Source organism: Cimex lectularius, unplaced genomic scaffold, assembly GCF_000648675.2.
Source record: "Cimex lectularius strain Harlan isolate CLEC.00 unplaced genomic scaffold, Clec_2.1 scaffold153, whole genome shotgun sequence".
Classification (NCBI taxonomy): Eukaryota; Metazoa; Arthropoda; class Insecta; order Hemiptera; family Cimicidae; genus Cimex; species Cimex lectularius.
The window spans coordinates 204,906-226,542 of NW_019392833.1; the positions used below are offsets into that span (position 1 = coordinate 204,906).

The 21,637-nt window shown below is 34.8% G+C and overlaps 1 protein-coding gene across 1 annotated transcript in view; it reads right to left on the reverse strand.

Annotated features, from left to right (window-relative positions):
- LOC106670552 overlaps positions 1–21,637 on the reverse strand; it is a 66,023-nt gene that overhangs the window by 26,251 nt on the left and 18,135 nt on the right. The window contains exon 2 of the mRNA XM_014401010.2: positions 7,124–7,272. Coding sequence (XP_014256496.1) covers positions 7,124–7,272 — 149 coding nt within the window. The remainder of the gene's footprint in view (positions 1–7,123; positions 7,273–21,637) is intronic.

Sequence of the window (21,637 nt, forward strand, 5' to 3'; positions counted from 1 at the left end):
CTGAGTGTCAACAGTTCAATATCATCTTGATAACTTCAGCCTATTAAACTTCAGCCAAAGGAGGTAATTTAAAATTAACGTTCTATCACTTTATTCGATTGAGTGTGAACGCAATGATTACCTCCAGCCAATGAAAAGTAATTTAAACAATAGAAACTTGTGCATAACCTTTATTATATTTCCAGTTGTGTTGTTGTTCCTCTCCCTGACTCATGTTTACTTAGTCTGTTTATGAAATTAATGATATATTGAATATTATAAATTTGAGTATTAAACAAATAGGGGAAAAAATCCAAACGGAGTAAATCTCCTTTCTCTACAGCCGATCGCAAGGTCGCCCGGCAGGTAGGAAGTGTTTCAGCAACTGGATTATTTAAAAAAAACTCAGACCGACCTAGTTGCATTTCATTCTAATTCGCCCTTTCAAATTTTTGTTGTTCGCTTCAAACCCCGGAGGCTCTACAATCGATAAGGAAAGAAAGCGCAAACGCGATGGCAACGGTTAAATCGGTGTTGTCCACGTTTGGCCCATTCTTAGCCGATGTGTTACGACTGACCCAGTGGGACAGTTTCGTCACCTTTGCCATCGAGTAGGAGGCATCCATGGCCGTTCGAGCCAAGGCCTTTTTCTATTTATTTCGAAATATTGGTTTTAAGCGTATACCAAACACGTCGCGATAGTTTTGGCGACACGATCCCCGATGGACGAAACGGCCAGATCATCGGGTGACGCATTCGAGTTACAAACGAGTTTGTTTCTGTTCAAACACATTTCGAACTTAATTCGAGTTCCATTTTTCACCAGCTGTATATTAGAAAACTTTTTTTTACTTCAATCTATTTTTTTTTTACAACTATATATGTATTACATAGTACGTAAAAAGAGGCAGAAACTTAGTCTTAGTAGAAAATTAGTCTTAAAATTTTGGATTGAAAACTTTGTAATCTTTGAATATTTGGCCGATCCATAAGCTTGCCACCCGTACAACCAAATAGGTATGAGTATGTAAGTGTACGTCGTTTTGATTTTAAAGGTAATTTTGATTATCGGTTGAGCAGGTAATAAAACATTTTAAATCGTTTGTTGAATATCTTTTTTTCTAATTTTGTGTGTGTGGATTCCAAGTCAGTCTTCTAACAAATGTAAGTCCTATATAGTTAACTTTGTCAAATTGAGGAACAGGTTCATTGCATAAGTAAGTATATACTAGGGCAAGTCTCACGACGGAGTGTAAATGTGATATGTTGTGACTTTGATGGTTCAAACTTTATTTTCCAAAGATTGCTCCATTTTTCAATTGTTGATATGTGATTTTGTAACATAAGTGAAACTTGTGTAGAAGAGGGATGACTTGTTAATATGGCGGTGTCATCTGCTTATGTGGCGGTAAGTGCATTCTCATTTGTGAGCATATCAGAAGTAAAAACAGTGGAGCGAGTATTGACCCTTGCGGCACACCTGCAAGCACTTCTTCCATGTTAGAAGTTAGAAAACCAAAGCCAATATTTTTACAAGATGTTTGTTTTGGGAAAAAAAATCAAAACAAGGCTAGGATGAAACTAGGGATATGGAAAAAGTATCGATATTTAAAGGTAATTCGGTCATTCGCTCCTTTTATCAGAAACGAGGTATTGAAAACACAAAATAAAAAATCAGTTGTAATGAGTATATAGATTTCATTAAAAAAATATTTGCATTATCAAACATTGCGAGGCTGATGTTGTCGCTATTGCGCATAGTTTTATATCTGAACGGTTTCTTTTTACTTCATCCACATAATAATCTTATTTTTGGAAAAATTAAGGGACAAAGTATGTTTAAATATATCTGCCAATTTTTGAAAAACAATGTAGCTAAGGTTTGCCACAAAAAACTCGTTTTGGATACGAAATACACGAAAAATATTCTTGTCTTTTCAATGGTAGTCTGCGATCATTTAATTGTGTCTAGAAATCAAAACAATTTTGATTAAAAATTCAAAAATACTTCCTGCTCTTAAAAGTAGCAATTTCTGCTTAAAGTGTTATATGTATCGACCACCTTTTTACTCACACTCTCTCTCTCTCTGGATCCCGGTATGTTCTAAAAAAACAAATTTAATCGCCAAGCTTTTAACCAAGAAGCTGCCTTATAGAACTACAGCTTCCAGGCTTACCATTAATATGGCGAGAAGGCGAAGCGCACCTGACGGACCCAAACATTAAGGGTAGGTAGGCCAAAATGAACGGAAACGAACAACATATATATATATATCAAACCGTAATAAAATATTGTTTAGCATTCTTTAACCTTAAAAATGACGTCATATAGCGAGTTTTATTAAGATTTGCTGGTTCTGGGTATGTCAGTAATTCTAAAAAGTGAAGAAGCATACTTTTTATATGATTTTTTGAGGCAGCATAAAAATTTAGTAGTTAACTCCTCTACAAATAGAATCAACCCAAATATTAAAAACGCAAGAAAAATACGAACCACGATATGTGAGATACAACTGCGGGGTGATGAATGAATAGGGCGGTTGTTTCCAATCATATTGGTGTGCCCGTCCTCGGTTGGCGTAGCCGAAAAAAGGACATGCACAAATGGAATCACACTGACCAACCACTGAAGATTGCAAAAGTCAAAACAGCGTCTGACACTAAAACAGCGATAATAGGCAAAATGATCCGAAAACAACCAAGCTGAAGCAACATTTGTCTAACATTTTTGTATTGTATATAAATAAAATTTTGCATATTTTATGTTTTACTGTATTTGACTGTTTTTTAAATATTTTCAATCCACTTCTATACCACAAACAGATTTTTTTAAAATATTTAGGTGTTTACTAAGCAATGTGAAATATGTGGAATTAAAGGTAAGTAGTAAAAGTGGTTTTAGTTAAATTTATTTCAACTGCTTTTTAGGTGTCGAGAGTTTTCTACCTTAATTAATACATGCATTTCAAATTTTTTTTTACAATCTTTGAATTAATTAAGGTTTTTATTTGAGATAAAAAAGTCAGTGCCACGAGCGGGATTCGAACCCTCGATCTTCGGCTAGATACGCCGCTGCTCTACCACTTGAACTATCGTGACTTCTATCCACTCGGACACTAACTTCCCATCTCAACCCTACCTTTTGAATTTTCCCTCCTTTTTGCCATTTTTCAAATGTGTAATCTATTTAATTCTCGGCGACAAATGAAATGGCCACGGAGAGCTTTAGAGAAGGTATACTTCATTTAAACTTATTAAATTCACTTGTTTCGTGGTCCGCTTGACCAATTAATATCTTTGAATTAATTAAAGTTTTTAGTTGAGATAAAAAAGTCAGTGTCACGAGCGGGATTCGAACCCACGATCTTCGGCTAGATACGCCGCTGCTCTACCACTTGAGCTATCGTGACCTCGATCCACTCGGAAAATCCGAAATTCGAATCCCGCTAGTGACACTGACTTTTTTTTATCTCAACTAAAAACCTTAATTAATTCAAATATATTAATTGGTCAAGCGGACCACGAAACTGTGAATTTTTTTACAATTGTTTAAGATTCTTATTAGAGCTTACAGATGCATTTTGTCAATACTAGAGCAGTGTCGAAAGAAAAGTACCTGAAATAGAAACATGGCACCAAAGTATGGAAAATACATCTAAATTTCATAAGGCGAAAATAATTGCGTACGAGTGAAACGCGACGAATTTTTCAAGAATTCTTGCTTGACTTTTTTGTATCAATCCCCCAGTAAACGAAGAACGATTTATTTTCACAAAAAAGGCGATAGCCAAATTTTATCGTTGATGTATTATAATTTAATGAGAAACTATTTTATGTTTGTTTTCTTGGTATTGTAAAATTTCACGATGATTAATGAGCTGCGGATTGTTGAATGGCCAAGGGCATTCGTCCTCCATTAGGATTTTTACGATAGCCTCTCGGCTCCGCATATCGGCCGAAACAGCTTTTATCTGTTGCTTAAATTAAATTTTTAACGACCCAATTAGTGAAAGAATGTCGTTTGTCATGTGTGGACGAATTCGGTCCACTGGGACAGGAGGTTTTTCTCTCTTTTTAACAGGTTGTTCCAACGATTCGTTCATAGAACCAGGACGGTTCGAGGCGATAAAATGACAAATATCGTCCACTTTTTCAAGCTAAATTAAACCGACAGCTTTTAATTTCCTCACCCCGGATAATTGGCGCCGAGCCGAGAATAGAGCTTGCAAAATATCAGTGAAATCCTACGCGGTGTGAATAATTTGAATTTTTATTCTGAAATAACTTTATGAATTTTTTTTAACTTTCACCAGAACCCCTTTGGGGGGACATGTTTTATTCGGCGAATGCGATCCGAACACTTTAGCTGTGATGATTGGAAAAAAAAACCCCCAGAGACAATCCTCGATTTTATCATATTTATAAACTAATGAGGATGTCAGAAAACTGACTGGTTATAAAATTGTAACCAACAGCTTAAAGAAAATTTCACACGGAAAAAAGACCTTTTGGCGACTTAAAGTAAAAACAATGTGGGCCAATATTGTGTGCCAACAGCTTTGCCAGCCATGGCACTTTTCCTTATTCAAACCTATGAAATTCGTGGACCACAATATGTTTACTGAGTTAATAGTTTATAGTAAAAACATAAAACAAAAAACAAAAAAAAGCAATTGCATCGCGACATTACGAAATATCGGATACTTTTTTTAATGGCCTTAAATATTCGGCCAAATGGATTAATTATTTTGGAGGCAGTTTTGGGATTTCTAACATGTCTACCAAAACAGAAAACTATTGGACAAAAGTTCAACAAAAAAGTTACTAAAACTTGGGTAAATCTAAGCATTACATCATACATAGAATACATGTATATAATAAATGCATAGGAAGTGTATATCTCAGAAAAAGCTTAGCAAAACCCACGGGCAGGAAGGTTTCGAAATATTTATTTAGAAATCGTGAGATGCGGTCTGGTGTGATGTAGGTTTCAGAAAAACATTTTCTTTATCGTGCCAACGTTTCGATCTTTATTGAGATCATCTTCAGGGCCTGGGATTTACAAACATTGTTTACATATTACAATTACATTTTGGATGTGGAAAAGTGAATTTATACAATGCAAAATATATTTTATATATTCAATCAAAGTATTTCTACTCACTCAAAGTATTTTGAAAATCCAACGTATATAAACACAAAATAGCAAAATCTCACTGGCACTCTCGACACGACACGCAAGAATGACACAATTACACAGAAGACAAACACTTTGAGTGAGTAGAAATACTTTGAGTGAATATAAAAATATATATTTTGCATTGTATAAATTCACTTTTCCACAACCAAAATGTAATTGTAATATGTAAACAATGTTTGTAAATCCCAGGCCCTGAAGATGATCTCAATAAAGATCGAAACGTTGGCGCGATAAAGAAAATGTTTTTCTGAAACCTACATCACAGGTGTGATGATCACACCAGACCGCATCTCACGATTTCTAAATAAATATCGATTAACGGCCACTAACCACCACACGTTTCGAAATATATTGGACATTAGGTCATATCCAGAGAATTGTGTGTTTGTGAATGTAGCAATTATCTTCTTATTAAATGATTTATTTTTTACGAGGGTATTTCAACTAGGAGGTTATATTAATCCTCGGGGTTCCGGTGTTTTTGAAAATGGCTGCTGGATTCGAACCCTGGACCTTTAACTTACAGTGATGAGCACCATGTCAACGCCTAAACCGTTGCTGCCAACGACGCCCCTTCTTTTTAATTTCTACTTACATATTACATCACTATTAGACAGAAGATAACTAACAGTAAAAATAACAATTAATGTAAATCATTAATAATTCAGCAATATGTAATGATAATAATTCACAAGCGCATCTGGTTACCAGGTCAATCAGTAACGTGGTCTTACACTAGTTAGGTGCAAATACGAATAAATAAATATAAATACAAATAAAAATATAAATACGAGGAAAATAAATAACATGACAAGCATTTCTGCATTCAAATGTTTATGTTGCAGTTCTTGCAAATTCGTGGAAACAATCATACGGTTCAGTGCTACCCGAAGCGAGTAAGGAACTCAAAAGGTTTCTCAATGCCGTGATAAGTCCATAAGGTTCATATATTTAACAAAGCTTAATTTTTTCGCAGGAGAATAACAAATGCTCCAAATTCTCCGCTACTCCACATCTTTCGATTTTATAAAGTAGAACCGCAGATAACACGAAGGGCTCTTAAGCCTAAGACCGTAGCGAAAAATGCTTTTGCCCTAACTCCATTTTGAAAACGGTAATACTTCCATATTGTAGCCGCTTCGAATATATCAAATTTAGGTTCATCGCCAGGGAGAATCTTTACAGCTACAGTCTCTTCATCGTAATCTTATTTTTTTTTAATTTTAAATTTACATTTCTATCCCTCGTGTTAGAGCTTAATCACAAACAGATTAAAGTGTTCATTAAAATTGGCGAGGTTGAAAGTAACAAAATGACTGACAAGACCGAATTTATGCAAATGATCAACCACGCTAGGAGATCAATGAAACATCTCCGATTACCGGACTGATGAACTTTTTATTAAAGTGTATTTTTAAAATAAATTTATCTAGGCAAACCAAATAAGTTACAAGCAATTAACAATCATTTTCAAACAATAATACAGCATTAACCTATAAAATTTTTCTTTTTCCATCGTAATTAATTAAAACTGATTATCCACGCGACAGAAGTGTTGGAGAAATGAACGTACTGAGTGAAAAGATAGTTATGGAATCTTTAAACAAGTTTGACTGGTTTTCATAAAATCCGGTAAGTAAACCCCCGGTACTATTTTATGAGAATAAGGAGGAAGAAAACGAACCTATTAACATGGAAAGAACTATTCTACTGCTTGATTTCTTTATGCAAGGCTAACCGGTGGGTGGTGCTTTCACACGTTACTTGTCAGTTAACTTGCCTTGTAGTGAATTAGTGTTTGTAAATCATCTTTAAGTAAGGATCTTCGACCGTTCTTGCATTTACGGTAATTATTTCCCGTTTGTCCTTTCCGTCAGGCATATCCACTTTTCAGAAATGGTTTTTGCACAATTAAATTTATAATAAAAGATAGAAGACAATTACCTGATTTCCGGTCATGGCTTGTGTGCAAATAAGGCGAAAAAGCCGAACCCCACAAAGGATGCCTGACGTTGTTGCAGGTGCCGTCGTAGCTTCTGTACGGCGAGGGGTAACAGCCGTCGTGCTTCACCACACAGAATACACCGACAATCCTGTTAACATAATTTTTTTTCATTTATTTGATATTTACAACTACAAACATTGTATTAAGTAAATATGTTCATATATGTTGAATTTGTCATTTGAGTGCCTGTGGCAACACTCCTTCACACTGAAATCTTTTCAATCTTCACTCTATGAGAAGGTCTTAAGACCACTTTTCAATCGTCTGGAGGATTTTCAGGCAGGGCTGGAAGTGATAACTGTCGTACTAATAGGTTATTGTGTGTGTTCAGTGTTTGATTTTTTATAGCGGGTTTTGATAAATTCGTGTACAAACGGGATGTGTAGGTCGTTATGAATAGCGTAATTTGAAACGTAAAAAGGAGCATTTATAATTTGACGGATAATTTTAGGTTGGATTGATTAGAAAGGTTAAGAATTAGAATCCTTGGTTGACCTCCACACTGCACAACCATACGCCCAGAGAGGTCAATCATTGTCTTATAAATTGAAAGTTTGTTTTCAAGGTCCAATTTTGGTCGTGAGTCAAGTAGAATTTTTACTAATTTATAGCGTCGGTTTGTTTGCTGTCTTTTCAGCCTTTCGTGGGGAGTTCAAGACAGTCGTTTATCCATGAAAAGTCCAAGATAATGCAAGGGAGGCAATGGGAGTCCATTTGTATTCACTCAGGACAAATAATTTTAAGTAAGGTAAAATTTATCTGTACGCTTTTCGTTAGGTTTAGCTTCATTCTCCACTTTCTGAACCATACCGTTAATTCATTCAGGTGTAAGTGTTGAGTGTTAATTGAGGAGAACGAATTACGTGTAAAATTAGCTGGATCAATAGCGAATGTATATGTTGAAATGTAGGAATATCTGCAGTGTATATTGAAAATAGAAATGGGCGAAGTACGCTTCCCTGAGGAGCACCCGCCCTAATGCGTACATAAGGTGAGAGTTCAGTTCCCTGATGAACTTGACAAAATCTGTCCCTCAGAAAAGATCTCAGTATGAGATAGTACGTATACGTAGGGAGGGTGTTCTTCAGTTTCCAAAGGAAGACCGTGTGCCAAACCCGATCGAAGGCGATATGAGGTAGAAATTTTTTTAAAATTATTTGACTATCTTGTATAATAAGAAAAAAATTATAATTCACGTATTTATTTTTTTTACAAATTTATATTACTAATATGATTAACAGTAACTCTGAGAGACAATATCCCAATAGGGTTTTCTTTACAATGTATAATATACAAAGTTACACACCATAAAATAATAAAACTACACAAACAATATTTTCAAAACTTAAGCTAAAAAACATCTTGCTGTTAATATATCATTCTGAAACTAGTTCAAGTCCACAGTTGCAGTAAGCTTTGCAATAGTTAATTGCACTAGCATTAACTAAAGAATACATATTCATATTAAGAAGTTCACCTTCACTATTCTTCCTCAACTTTATATATTCTAACATACCTCTGAGAAATAACTTAGTCATCTGTAGATATATTTTTTTGCGAAAGTTCGCAACAGCAGAGGTCATAAAAACCCTCAGGGTGCCGGTGGTTTTGAAAAAAAAGCCCATTTGTAAGTATGCCGGGTTCGAATGCAGGGCCGCTGGATTCGAACTCGGGACCTTTACCTTCCAATGATGAGCGCCGTGTCAACGCCTAAACCGTTGCGGCTACAGACGCCCCTCATCTATAGATAATTGTTCAATTTTGTATTAAAACTCAGTGGTAAGACCAGTTGGATAGAAAACACTCAGTTCTTTTCGTCTGCTTGCCTTATCTGGGATAATCTAAAAGTTATCCATTGTGACAGATATATTGGCAGAAAGCTAATCAAAGAATTTTTATAAATAGATAAAGCTCTTGTAAGAATAGGAATTATTAGATCTTATAATCGAATATTATTTATTATTTTAAGTCATTTTTAGTAATAATTTTTTTATATGACAGTTGTGGATTTAAATTTATGAATATTTGTGTGGTGTTTAGTGATAAATACTTTGAATTTAAAATTTCTAGCATTGTATAAATTCATTTTTTCCACATCCTACATGTATTTGTAAAATTTGAACAATGTTTATAAATCCCAGGCCCTAAAGATGATCCCAAATAAAGATCGAAACGTTGGCACGATAAAGAAAATGTTTTTATAAAACCTACGTCACACCAGACCACATCTCACGTTCTTCAAATAGTAATTTATGAATATCGTGAGATTTCTCCGTGAGGACAGGTCAGCTTGGTATGGAACCTGGAGTTTGGTCGTTCCGATCATTTTGGTCTACCTATTCGGCATTTCGTCATCTACAGTGTTGAATCTGTACGATTTTTATGAAGTCAAGCCTCTTTTATAAGGTCGTGAGGGTGGGATGCGTGTGTGAACGTTATTTTCATTTGTTGGTGCTTTTGGTGGATTAAGTACGTTTTTTGTTTTATTGTTATTATTGTTCAAGTCGGTTTTAGTTATATCGGCCCTTTTTCTTTGTAATTGGTCTAGTGTTTTTAATGGTGAAAACGATGTGAACTGCTGTTAATGTTTGTTTATGAGTTTTTTTGGTGTTATTATGTGCTACTTTTGTACATTTCTATTTTTCCAGTATGTTCATTTTAAGTCCTTTTCATACTTCGTGTACTGGTGAGTCTGGGAGCTCTTCACGCACGACAGCTTCTCGACTACCCACTGATGCTGCCACCTTTTTTTTTTACCACATTCTTTATTGTTCGTTTAGCATCAGGTCGGATGGTAAGGTCTGTAGTTTGAGCCGGTCCGTGTTAACCTAGTAAATTATTAATTATCATTCAAAGTCCTGATGAAAGGGATTTATTTCTGGAAAGCTCGGCGAAGTAAAAAAGATGTAAAAATTATATTATTAATATTTTAATTGATCTGTATCGATATTCATTAATAATTATGTTTTTTTTTAAATTTACAATTTTATTCATTTTTATTCTGCTTTCCAAAAACGCAATTATATTATTATTACAGATTTTATAAGTAGATTGTACTTTGTCATATCCAGTATTTAGAAAAATAATGTTTACAATATGTAGTGGGAAATTAGCATAATTGCCAGTTGGACCAAACAAGTAGCCTATCGGCCTTGAAGGTATAAAAGTCGTGATTGATATCGACCGCAGAGTCATGCGGAACGGCGTAAAAGAAGGTTAAGGAGAAATTTTGTGTAATCATTGATTAACCAAAAGTAGCCTGTGGGCAAGAGGATAGGGCACACTGGATAGGCGGAGGCACCCGTATAATTGCCTCGGTTTTGCAGGTCCTCACTCTCTCCCTGGCTCGGTAGCTGAAGACTTCAAATGGCACAGTTTAACCTGGCACGTGCTACTCAAGGACTGGAGTGAAAGTGAATGCCAAGTTCAGTGGCCTAGTCCCGACGAGATAGCATGTCTCTAACTACGGAAGCGTTTCCAGCTTTTTCAGTTTAAATATTATATATGTAAAACAAAATCTGCCTTTAAATAAATTTTTTAATCTTTTTTTTTGTCATTGGTTGTTGAATGACCTTTTATAAGAAAAATTCTTTATATACAATTTGAAAATATTGTTGATTTTTGTAGGATATATGTGTGAGTTCTACCCCTAGAGGTAAATTTAGAAACGTGTGTGATGCAATATAGATTAATAAGGCAGCAGATCGTAAGACAAGGAAAATCAGGTTCATGGGAAGCAAAAGGGAAATTTTTTGATTGAATGGGAAATAGTATCTTCCTGTGTTATGGTGAAATCTGATCGTATTTGCAATACATGAAGATAATCAACTTCAATATCCTTCTTCAAATCTAACTATTTTAAATCTTACTGCTAGTCGGAAAAATCCAATAATTCCTTTTTTTTTTACCTTTCGGACTCTTGGCCCATCTTCAGCAGCTCAGATGCGTTAATTCTTGCCTAATACCTCATAAACCAACGGACAGTCCTTCCAACAAACTTTTATTAAGAGATCTTTCAGCCAAGCTGGATTGAGTCGTCCAAGTCCGTTGGTTAGCCAGGTATTAGGTGATTTGGGCTGCTGAAGACGGACAATAATCCGAAACATCCAATAAATAAACGGATCACGGATTGCTTAGATTTTTGAATATTCCTCTATACTATAACCGTGGATAATGGTATGACGTGAGTGCAGTAGAATCCACAAAGGGTTTGAAGTGATTTAAACATGTCCTCTCTTGCCAGATTTAATTAAAGAACATGACGAATGAAAAATGACAATATTATGTTTGACCAGAGTTGTAGAACTTATAGTGAACATGAAATACCTTTTAATGGGTGTACTTATTGAAGCGAAACGTTAAAAAATATCTCATCTTTGACAGGAACGAAATATCCACGTTTTTTAAAAGAAAATATAAATAGCTTATTCGATAGATTAAAAAATCAGCTAATGATGATGTATTTTGTTGTAAAAAAAAATTAATATCGCCATATTTTTTTCATAAACTATTGGTTTAGAGTTTGTAATGACCAACATCCTTTGATTGTCTAGATAATCCCAGTAAAATATTTTATGGAGAGGATTGTCCTTTTCGAGAGAGTTAATGCACATTATTTTGTATCTCACTGAAGGGGAAACTGAAAGGAATCATTCCCAGTTGGCTAGAGTAACGATGAAAATCCGCTTTTCTGAATGGTGGAAAAATGTAAAAGTGACCTTCGCTCAAGACAGGACGGCAATTAATTTACTCCGTTGAACAAAGGGCGGCGACAATTTGCGACACGCCAGCTTGTAAAAACAACATGAGGCTGTTGACATTTTGAAACCCTTCCAGGCCGAGGTGAATCATTGTCACACTAGGTACATTTCACAATAGCCTTTTCCTTCTATTATTTGTAATGGGGATTTTGAGAGGGAAATAAACTGTCAAACGCAAGTAAGGATGTATTAGAAAGGCCTCAGAAGAAAGCATTGTCCGCTAATAGAATTTAAATCGACCTTCTTGGCACGTCCGAGGGTACGAATCGAGGGCCAGGTTCGGAATTCCCTCGGAGAGGATTTCGCCTCTGAATTGAAATAATACGAAAGCTCTCTGGTCTGTTGAAAATATGTTCCTGAGATTTAGAATCTTTCAACAGCCAGGCATGATTCGTATTGAGAATTATTCATACATTACATACAACTTTACTACTTTAGATATAGTTAATGTATGTAATGTATGAACAGTTCGTTGAATTTTTTATCAATTATTATAACTTTAAAAAACTCATTTAGAAAAGTATGTACAGTTGGTTTACAATAGAGTAAATACAATAATTTATGTGTACATAATATTTTTTCTAACTCGAAAACCTTTCCACTTCTTCCAAGCTTTTTTGAGTACTGTTGCACAGGTCCAATTTGGCCTATGACGTACATTGTCTTAGCCGATTATTCCTTTTTATAGATCATTGATCTTTTTACTTTATTATTGTTTGCGAAATGTTAAATGAAGGAAAAAAAGCATGAATCGGTCTATTAGGAATTCCTTCGGAGCGGATAAAATCCAATTAATTTGAAAGGTCTGTTGTCTGTTGAAAATGTCTTCACAAGACTTAAGATTATCAGTCCTGTACGGTATCTTTTAATAGTACATGATGACGATTCTTGAAAATCAGTCATTAAAGTTGATACCCTTCATTAACTATTCCTAAATTAGCAATAGTTAGAGGATAACTTCTATTCTTTTCTTCTATTAAATTGGGAAATTTTTTTGTTATTTCCTTCTGTGAATAAACACTTTTTTTTTACCATAACTGTAAAAAATTGAAGTTTTTAGTTATAAAAGCTTTTTAGTGTAATAATATCAGTAAAAAAGCTTTTTTGTTATAAAATTTTAGCTATAAAAGCATATACAGACGTAGGATTGTATTTTATTTAACTTTTAACTCGAAAACTTTCTTCCAATCATGGCTTTTTTCCGACCTGCTGCCTATGTCCAATTTGGTCGTTCATCGTTCTTCCTGGTTTTTCACCGGCTGTCCACTTAGTATATTTCTTTTCCTATTATTGTTTGCGTAATGTTAAACGACGATAAACATAACCATGAATTCCGTCGAGCGAATTTTGCTTCTGAATCGAGATAATTTGAAAATTCTATTGTCTATTGAAAGTGTGCCTGAAGTCTTGTGGTTATCAGTGCCTTATCGCATAATTTAATAGCCCGTAAGGACGATTGTTGACCAGTCATTTATAGTAACTGTAAAAAACACTAGCTTAAGCTTATAAGCACTAAAGTTTAACACCCTTAAACTAATAGGGAAGGCTTTATTATGTTAAACAAATGGATCTATAATTGTCTCGTGGATCATCATGATCACAACCCTAATACACGAAGCTATTATAGAGTAAAGGCTGGTCTAGCAAAGAAGAGACTATACAAATGGATCTAAAATGGAATTGTGTCAAAGGACACAGCAGGAGTCAAAGGACTACATTTTATCAAGCAAAGCCCTTGGGCCCCACACTTTCAATTTTTCAAACTGAGATAGATACAAAGCATAAAAAAACACTTAAAAGGTGCATATGCTCAAATAACTAAACAGCACTGAGGGCTTTAAGCTCCTTCACCTTCAATTCAAAGCTGGTCTGGGAATGCCTATCTTACCTCCAGCTCTTGGGAAAATGTAATCAGGTAATTATTGCTATGAAATTGGGTGTAACAACTGTGTTGCTGACAAAAATTATGAGTAGGGGCGTTGAGATTTTTCAGAGTGAGAAGTTGTGGATGGGTGTAATGGTCGTTTATCACCTTCCACAAGATACACACCCCCTTCAAAAGAGAGCGATCCTGAAGGGTCATTTCTCACAGTTTTTACCAATCGTCATACTCGGTCACACTGAAGTCATAGCTCGTAAATTACGTATTTAAGAAATTTCCTCTGAACACTTTCAACTAGTTTAATCTTAGATTGAAGGAAATGAGATCAAACCAGAAGCCGTCTCACACCCATCAGACTGTAACCGCAAATTGGCACGGTCCAAAGCATGCTAAAAGCGGAACTGAACAAATAGATGGAGGAAGAAATGACCACAAACTGGATAAATTCACAAGGTGCTAAACAATAAAGAAGTTCTTCAAAATTTCAACAGGAAAACAAAAACCAACCTTCTTAGTATGCAAGAATGAAGGAAAATAATAGACTATTGACCATAGAATAAAAAATGGGAAAAAACCGAGGGTAACTTGCCATCTATATCATGAAACAGTAGATATATCGGCAAAGTCAAGGCAATTAGAAATAAAAAAAGAGTACAGACCCAACACTGAAATTAATTCACTTTTTTTTATTATAACTTTAAAAATACTAGTTTAGAAAAAAAAACACGTAAATATAAAAAATAATTCAACTCGGATTCAATTGTGCCTTTAACATGTGTTTCTTCTGTAGGTCGGCTGGGTGGATGAGTTTGAAGTTTGGTTCTTTCGGATTGATCTAATCTGTCAGACGAACGTAAAGGACCAAACTATAAGTGGTTGTATACGAGATCAAAAATAAGTCTAAACCGCGAAATTAGAAATTACAAGCGGCTCTACTAATTGATGGACTTGTGGTTTGAGAACAACTGGTGCCTTAGCTCGAAGGTACCGGTAACCGAATTGGAAATAGAGTACCTTACCATCCCTCCAGGGGCAGCTGAATGCTTTATGGTTGGAAGCCATAAAACTGCTCGTTAAGAAATTCTGAACGTACCCATGCGCTACTCCTTCACTGGTCAGGGGGGTGAGTGCGGACGCTAAAGATCTTTAGCCTGATTCAGCTAACAAGGGGACGACCAGATTGGTGTGAAACAGATTTGGAACAAACTTTTTTTGGTGATTCTACCAAATATCGGACACGTACCCGCCAGTTCTTCTGAATAGGCCTTGGTTTCACAAAAAGTTTTTTTGAAAGTTGAAATTTACCAGTTTTTTTAAAAATATTTTATTTCGCCGTTCTACTTGCTCAAATCAACTATGTGAATATATAATTTTACAATATTTTTTATGTTGATTGCATTAAAAATATAGTAAAAACTATCATGGTTTATACTAATCAAAAAATTTTTAAAAGCCTAATTTCTAAAAAAAATTTTTTTCAAGTAAACTAGATCATATTTTTTTCATAAAACTAATATGAAATTTAGTTTTAGCACCTCTAGAGTCGTCTATAATTTCAAAACAGCGAAAAGATTTTAATGTAAACCACACCACTTGAAAGAAGAGGAACTTAGATTTTTAACGACGTACGTACCATAAAAATATATAAAATATTTCTGTAAGAAAATACTGAAAATTGGAAAATTATTAGTCAAAAATTAACCTCGTTTTCAAATGGAAATATTATTTATTTTTCAATATTGGCTACAGTTATAAAATGCACATGATGAACACACATTCTTTCAAATGAATTATTAAACATGAAAATCGGTTCCTACGTTTCGAGAAAAATGATGTTAGACCTGGCACTAGGAATGTCAGTCACGAAAGTCGGTATCTAAGGTATCTAATCACACTAGAATCACGAAAATGAGGTCAAATCCAAGTGTTCACCATTTTCTGACTGACTCTGCTTACAGATGTTTGTTAAAATATGCAAAAAAAGCAGTATTGATTTGCTTTATCTTAATTTGGATGTGTTGAGTTGAGGATGTAGATGAAATACAAAATATTTCACAACGGATTTTATTGTAACTATTATTTTATAAATGAACTATGTTATTATGTTATTTAGGGCGTTTGTTGAGGGAGTTTTCTATTTGTTTAGAACTACAGCTTGGCAGGACAGGGACGACACAATATGACAATTCGCCTGGGTTCGTCCAAAAACGATTTGTGTACTTAGAAGCCCAATTTGTAAATACATTCACTAGTTTTCGTAGTCCGCTTGACCTAATTAATATCTTTCAATTAATTAAGGTTTTTAGTTGAGATAAAAAAGTCAGTGTCACGAGCGGGATTCGAACCCACGACCTTTGGCTAGATACGCCGCTACTCTATCACTTGAGCTATTGTGACTTCGATCCACGAAAGGAGGGAAAATTTAAAAGGCGGGGTTGAGATGGGAGGTTAGTGTCCGAGTCACCCAAAGGTCATGGGTTCGAATCCTGCTAGTGACACTGACTTTTTTATCTCAACTAAAAGCCTTAATTAATTTGTAAATATAGTTTGCTTTTCTCATTTACATGTGTTTAAAGTTTAATTTGTGGTTTTTGCAGGTACCGACTATTTTGACCTGCCTATTATTGTTTTGGTCTGTGGATGCGTTTCGGCTACTCCTTTTATTCATTGGCTGTTAAAAACTAACTTCAAATCTTCTTGGGTTCGTCCAAAAACGGTTTTACCGTCAGTAACCCATTTTTAAAGTGAAACTTGTAGGTTTTTTCGGATCCGACAATTTTGGTATGCCTGTCCTCGCTGCTTTCGTCTGTCAGTCGTGTTTCGGCTTTTTGCCATCTTCAAAGTGATTGGGCCCCTTTTGTAAGTGCGTGAATAAACAGGAATCATACAGGCCCACGAATGAAGGTGGTAAGAAGCCGAAACCCACCTGACATTCGAAAGAAGCGAGAATAGAAATACCAAAGTAGTCGGATCCGACAAACCTGTTAAACTGAACCCGAAGAAGTCTGCAGACCAAAATTATCGGAAACTACGGGTTCGTCACCCCTCAAACCTCAAAAAGAAATCTCACAATTTGAAATTTTGTAGAGAATAAAACTCATAAATCGGCCGTGAGGTATTTCCATTTAAACCCTGAACTCAACTCGACCAGCTGAAGAGACATATGAAGCAAAAGCAGGCCTAAAATCTAAACAGTACTACTTGTCAGAAATTGTAAATTTTCTAGAATCGAAAATGTTAAAACAAAAGATGCAGAATGTAGAAATGCAAATAGTGTTTTCGTTTCGAAATATTTTGCCATCCAATTTCATCGCAAACAACATATGGGTAGTTTACCCGCATGCAGTTAAAAATTGGCCAACGTAGGAAAGAGGACAGGGTGGCGTCCAATTTCATATAGTTTAAAAGAACAGATGCAATCTTTTATCGTTTCCGCCATGGGTAATAAATAATTATTTGAAAAAATATCATCTTTTGGTCCGTCTCTTTTTAGGTTGAAGCCGTTTCCGAAGCGACCAAACTAGATAATGGATTTTTATGTAGATTCTTGTCAGTTCGTCGCCTTGTAGATCGACTGTTGCAATTGCACAATTTCAGCGGGGTATAACCAATAGAAAAACGGTCTGAATTGCCAATTTCTTACTTCCTCGTTTCCTCCGACCGTGACTAAAAATACATCAACATACTCTCATTGTCGGAGCGTTCCAAAGAAAACCGTACAGGGACAGAAAAGAAGACTAGCGGCACCTCCGCCCATTGCAAATGCAGCCCGTCTGCGTATTACATCAGAGGAACATTACTTCTTACGTAGTCCTCCGCTTTTTCCCAGTCCGGTACCGGGTGTTCATTTCCGATCTAGACACGTAAGAAATAAAACAAATTAGCTTTAAAAAAATTATAATAAAAACACACGTTTCCACACGAACAGGAAGAGAAGGGAAACAACTGAAACGGTCTCTGGGCATATGAGTTTCCTCGAGATGATGGCAAAAACAGACGGGTAAGAAGTCGGACGAGGCACGTCTTCGTGAAAGTCTTTCTTTCTAAGAGTGCACGTGTCGAAACACATGTTTGTTTAGATGAAAGTTCCTGGTTCGAGGCGCTTTCGGAGACACCCATTTTGCCTGGGTAATAGATGGACCCTTACTAGAAAACGAAACCATCTATAAAATAGGCGTAAAAATAAAATAAGAAAGTTTACTTGGACAAGACAATCGGACAAGGAGAATAAAATGTCAAATTTAAAAAATATAATATCAAACTAAACGAAGACCATCAAATTGCAATGATGCGATGCGAATGTGGAAAAGAAACCATTCAACAGTATGATTATTTAACAAATACCACATGTTTGTTGAGTGTTCTGATTTCATAGAGATATTTGTGAATTTCTAAGATGTAAGGGTCAACCNCGAACTATTAAATCTTATGCTTCATTACCCATTACCTTTTTTATTATCACCAATCTTACTTAACTTTTACCTAGAATTTTTCGTATAATGTTTAAGTATAAGCTTCGTACGTTAATTATTAATAAATTTACATATATTAAATCAAACACCCGAAACTATTATAATGTAACACGTAACAAAAACAATAAATCAATTTTTTTTACGGCATCCACTTTCTATTTCAATTTGACTTTTAAGGCTGAATCGTAAAAAAGGGTACTAGGCATGCCCCATCTCTCAAATCTCATCTTGTTTATCTGGATGGGTATCCTATTATTTTTTTGGGAGAAACCTGCTTCGGTCTGTTTCAATTCTTCGCCTTTGGTAGTTATTGTAATAAAACGCGACGGTAACGAAAGTGACCTAATTAACCCGCGGAATAGTTTCCACGTAATACATATCGAAGCGCATCAAGATCTCTAAAATTTTCGAATAAAAGTGTGGTAAATAGTTTATTATCGGATTGCTTTAGAACGATTTTCTTTGACGTTGATCCTCATCTTGGTAGTCTACTTTGATTTAATCTTCTAATACATGGTTTAATACCTTTAGCGCTTTACATTTCGCGGAACATCGGGAAATAACAGACCAGGTTGATGGTTCTTCTGCAATCTTCTGCAATCTTCTGCAATCTTCTGCACACTGATGCGAAGCAAATTTTTGTCCGAAGTTCAATTTTGGCTTAGGAAGATTGTTAGTAACATCATTTGACAGTTGCACAATTTTTTATTATTAATTTTGTTTAGCATTTTGAGAAAACTACCAATTTACATTCACTATGTTAAATAGGCTACGTTACATCAATTATTATCAATTTTTACCTGAATAAAATTTTTTGAGCCGGCTGATGAACCTGCAGTTCGGTCGTTTCTAACATTTCGGTCAGCCTATCCTATCTGGTTTGGTCTGGCTCGCCATCTTCACTACTTGGTTTGTGTGTTTACTGTTTAATGGATTCCTTTTATAAGTAAAAAGTAACAGAAACTACTCAGATCCACCAGTAAAGATCGCGAAGAGCCGAAACGCGTCTGGCAGACCAAAGCAGCAAGGAAAGTCAAACCAAAATAGCCAGTAACGGAAAAACTACAACTTCAACTTTAAATATATCTAAATAAGAAAAAAACAAAGTCAAAAAACTAAATAAGAAAAACAGCTATTGTCTTCTTGTGTAGTCCCTGTTACGCCAAGCTTAATTTGTCCAAAAAAATAAAACCCAAATACGCCCTGAATAGAATTTAATTTACCGCTCGGTTAAATTTTTTATATAACAAAAACAAGATAATTCCGGAAACGGTCTCGAAATAAGCTGTATTGCATCCAAATAAATGGGTAAATCTAGCAGTCCTACAATCCAAAAACTTCTACTTTTGTTTCTCGTTATTCAAAACCGATTTATGCTTACTTTAACCTTCAATAAATATTTTGTAAGCAATAATAGAGAAGAAAATTCGCTAACTGGACATTTATGGGGTAAAACGGGAGGCGAAGAAGAAATATGAACATCATAAGCAACGACTCATAGTTTGATTGTTTCTAATCATTTGGTCTGGCAGACTAAAATGATCGGAAACAACCAGGTTCACGACCTCGCCGAAATGAAAGAGTCATCGACTCAAGCTTTAAACAATTTTGTAAATTTCGCTTTCAATTTGAAAAAAAATTGAAGTTAAGTTTTTCCGTGTCCGTTTTGTAGGTTCTAATAAGGCAAGAAAGCTAGAAAAGTATAGTTTCATCAGTTTACAAAGCATCGGCATCGGTGCAAATCTATCTATTTTTATATCTAAATTTTTTAAGTTTTTGTCCTACTCTCTACTTTTCAACAATTTTGTCACTTTTTATTCTCTCTCTCACACACACACACACTCACTCTCTCTCTCTCTCTCTCTCTCTCTCTCTCTCTCTCTTTATATTGTTTTTGTATTATTTAGATTATCATATTTACTTCACGTTTTTTCAATATGCTCTCTCTCTCTCTATCTATCTATCTATCTATCTCTCTCTTTCTCCATCCATCCATCTCTCTCTCTTACTTTCCCTCTCTTCATCAATCACTATCTCTTTCTTTCCATTCTTCTTTCTTTTGTTTTTCTCTTTCTCTCACACTATTTTTATTTTCTTCCCTCTCTTTCTTCCTCTTTTTTTGCTTTTATTTCATTCTCTCCATCTCTTTCCCTCGCATGCACTCTCTTTGTTTTGCTTTTCTTTCTTTGCTTTAACTATCCTCTTATGCATTATCACGCTTGCTTTCATATTATTATCATTCTTTTTTCGTATTTTATTTTTCTTTTCTTCACCATTCTTCTTTATATATGTTTTTATCTATTATATAATTTTTTATAATTCGCATTATCTCTTTCATTATGTTTTCTTCTCTCTTTATCTCTCATTCCCAGCACTGAAGATGGGGAGAAAACCGAAACTGGTTTTACAGACCAAACCAGCGAGAATAAGCGTCCAGAATGATCGGTAACGACCGAACTATACTACAAAAAAGTAAATAAAATTAATTAAAATAAAATTTAAATAAAATTAACTTAGTTAATAAAACATTATGTTACCATTATGTTACCATTATGTTATGTTAACATTATGTTTATTATGGCTATACATATAAATAGCCAAACACAAATAAAAGGAATAATGCTAGATTTTTCTTGAAAAATTTAACAGTCATTGATGACATCAGAACATGAGAACATCACTGGTAATGCATAAAACGCGACTATATTTAGATAAAAATGCATTTCAAAAATAATTATTTATTACATTAGAATAATAAAAAATTTACAATAATTGCTTTTTTTACATGTAAATTAATGGTTCGAATTAAAATTTTGAGATTGAGATTCGTTTTTTACGATTTATACGTTTGAATAAAACTAAGTAGAGCTAAAAGTATTATGGTAAAGTTAAATTACAAAAATAATATGTTTAATACAAAGGGTATATTTTTGTATAGTAGGTGATGGTAGAAAGGAATTAATTAAGTGTTCCGTTTCACCTTCAGTTGTTTTACATAATACAGGTCAACTTAAGTGGTGACCAAATTTTATTCACTGTCGCAGATATGTTGTAAGTTCAATCTTGGGAAGCGGTAGCCAAATGTTTGTTCGACTATTCAAAAATCTGAGATCCATCTTTACTATCTGCTGACAGGATCTTTTCACTCGTAACTTTCCTAGAGTTTAATTCACCAGGGCGACAACCTTTTTTTTTTCAGTTGTAAGCGTTCAAAACAGCACGTACATCCTCTTCGACGTCGTTGTGGATTGTGTAAATCCAATGGGTCTGAATGGAATGATACATTCTCCCCGGAGAAAGCCATTTCCATGGAAGTGAAAATATACACTTCAAGATATA